Source organism: Anguilla anguilla, chromosome 6 (assembly GCF_013347855.1).
Source record: "Anguilla anguilla isolate fAngAng1 chromosome 6, fAngAng1.pri, whole genome shotgun sequence".
Taxonomy (NCBI): Eukaryota; Metazoa; Chordata; class Actinopteri; order Anguilliformes; family Anguillidae; genus Anguilla; species Anguilla anguilla.
The window spans coordinates 13,707,136-13,709,225 of NC_049206.1; the positions used below are offsets into that span (position 1 = coordinate 13,707,136).

General features: G+C 40.2%; 1 protein-coding gene across 2 annotated transcripts in view; it reads left to right on the forward strand.

Moving 5' to 3' along the window:
* LOC118229813 (neurogenic locus notch homolog protein 2-like) overlaps nt 1-2,090 on the forward strand; it is a 51,236-nt gene continuing 49,146 nt past the window's right edge. For both annotated transcript variants that reach the window (XM_035422212.1, XM_035422214.1), the window contains exon 1: nt 1-285. In XM_035422212.1, coding sequence (XP_035278103.1) covers nt 213-285 — 73 coding nt within the window. In that variant the 5' untranslated portion in view covers nt 1-212. The remainder of the gene's footprint in view (nt 286-2,090) is intronic.

Genomic DNA, 2,090 nt, shown 5'->3' on the forward strand with positions numbered 1-2,090 from the left:
GAGAGGGAGAGAGGGGGGTGACAACTAGCGAGGTTTGGGTGAGCAAGAAGTTTTACAATCGGTAGAGCAGAGTAAGCTCTTTTTACTCAGTTATGATCAAGCAATGAAATTCCGGAAACTTATGCTGACAGGAGAGGACGAAAACAAAGTTAAAGAATAATAGCAATTATTACGTTTGGTCTTTGGGATTCTATGTGGATTTTACAGAAAATATGGGACAACTACCCGGTGTCTCTACGGGAAAATTCATCCTCCTATTCGCATACTGGATTAAGCTTTCGGAGGGTAAGATGTCAGATTTAAAAAAAAAATTTAAACTACAGCCTTGATTGATACTCATTTCCACCATGTGAGTGACATGTGTCTCAAGTTAGCTAGCTGTAATAACGTAGCTAACTAGACTAAGTTATAACATTACTGCATTCGCACGGGGCGACGCACCTGTTAAAGTTTCTGCACAGTCGGCTAGCGAGCAGTAACTTGGCTAAATTAAGAAAGTTAACTTTTGATTTGGCTAAACACCTATCACTTTTCACTCGGTGGTTTAATTGGTAGCTTGCTGTGCTGGTTAAATAAGTGACAACTTCTGGGTAGTAGGTGTAAGCAAAATGATAACCATACTGGCTGCAATTTTCGGTGTTAATTTGACATTTGCCTTACGGCTGACTCGTTTACTAGGTCGCTGCTCCACAAAATGAAATCACTAGCCAGATGTTTGATCGGTGCGCCCCTGCGCTGATAAAATTCAAATCAAATCCTGCTAGGCGACTGTCTGAGGCCGGCTGCTGCAAATTTCTTCAGTGAAAACTACAGACAGGGAAGATGTTGAAATCATGTCAACGCAGGGGTATGGCCTCAGCCCTGCCCATGTTGGACTCGTACAAAATAGTTATTTGGTCTCCCGCCGCACATATTTAGCTATTTGGCCGTCTTAACATTAGCCATTGGAGCTAACTTGAACTTTCCACGAAATCTGGTCTTTGGTTTCAGTTTTTACGAACGAGCAAACGTAAGCTAAACTTATTTTTGCACGGGCTAACATCGCTAGCTAGCGTTGATCGAAAATAGTGCTCACCATCTGTGCACCGTGCCAGTTTGGTACGTAAACGATAACTTAGTTTAACAACGTGTAGCCCACATAGTTTAAGATTACTGAGCTGCCTAATTTAGCAAGCAAAATAGCGAAATGATAGTTAGTTGCCCATTTCGTTGTCCTTGACTTGTAGCCTATGCTTGGCTGACTATATCTAGTAGGACATTTTAGCTGGCCAAAGTAGTCTAATTTGACTCTTTCATAAATTCGCAAAGTAGCAAAATAGCTGTGTGGGAAAGGCTTTCACCACCGCCCAGATGTTTAGAAATGAGTAGATTAACTGGCCGTGTCTGGATATCCAACCTGGAAACAAGAAAGCCTAGTTGTATTTTTTAGTACATTTTTTTGAGCTGACAAAAGCAAAAATCCCTTTCTGTCCAGATAGTGATATAAGATTTGAACCCACGCATCCATTAACGGGTCTATACTGACATGAATCTGTATCTTATTTGCTCAACAAGTCATTGGCGAATGTGTGCGTGCTCGGAGGAAAGGTTATTAACTAACATTAAATAGCTGGCGACATTTTAAATCCGTCAAGTTAATAAATTGTGTATTCTGTTTATTATTTTTATGTATCTAACTCCGGTGGCGATAATGTCGTCATTGTCACGTCAGCCACTGCCACACGTGTGCGTGTATATGTGTATGGGGGGGGGGGGGGGGGGTTACACGGAAATTCCACTTAAAGAATTGCCTCCACCTAAGTTCATTTGTAAAAAAAACCACCATTTATGTTCGAATAGCATGTGTCGGCTAATGACGGAGTGAAAACACGTGGTTAGCATTACTTGAAAACTTGTGGTCACAACATGAAACTGGTCATTTACTCTTTTCACTTTTTATTCCTAGCAGGCTAGCACGATTTCAGTACTGTACATGAAAAATTCAAACTCATTATAGACATCTTACGATTATTCAAAGCAACTTCATTATTTTATAAAAAAAACTAAACTCAGTAGTAAATTATTTATAAATCTGACTAGACGTACTAGGA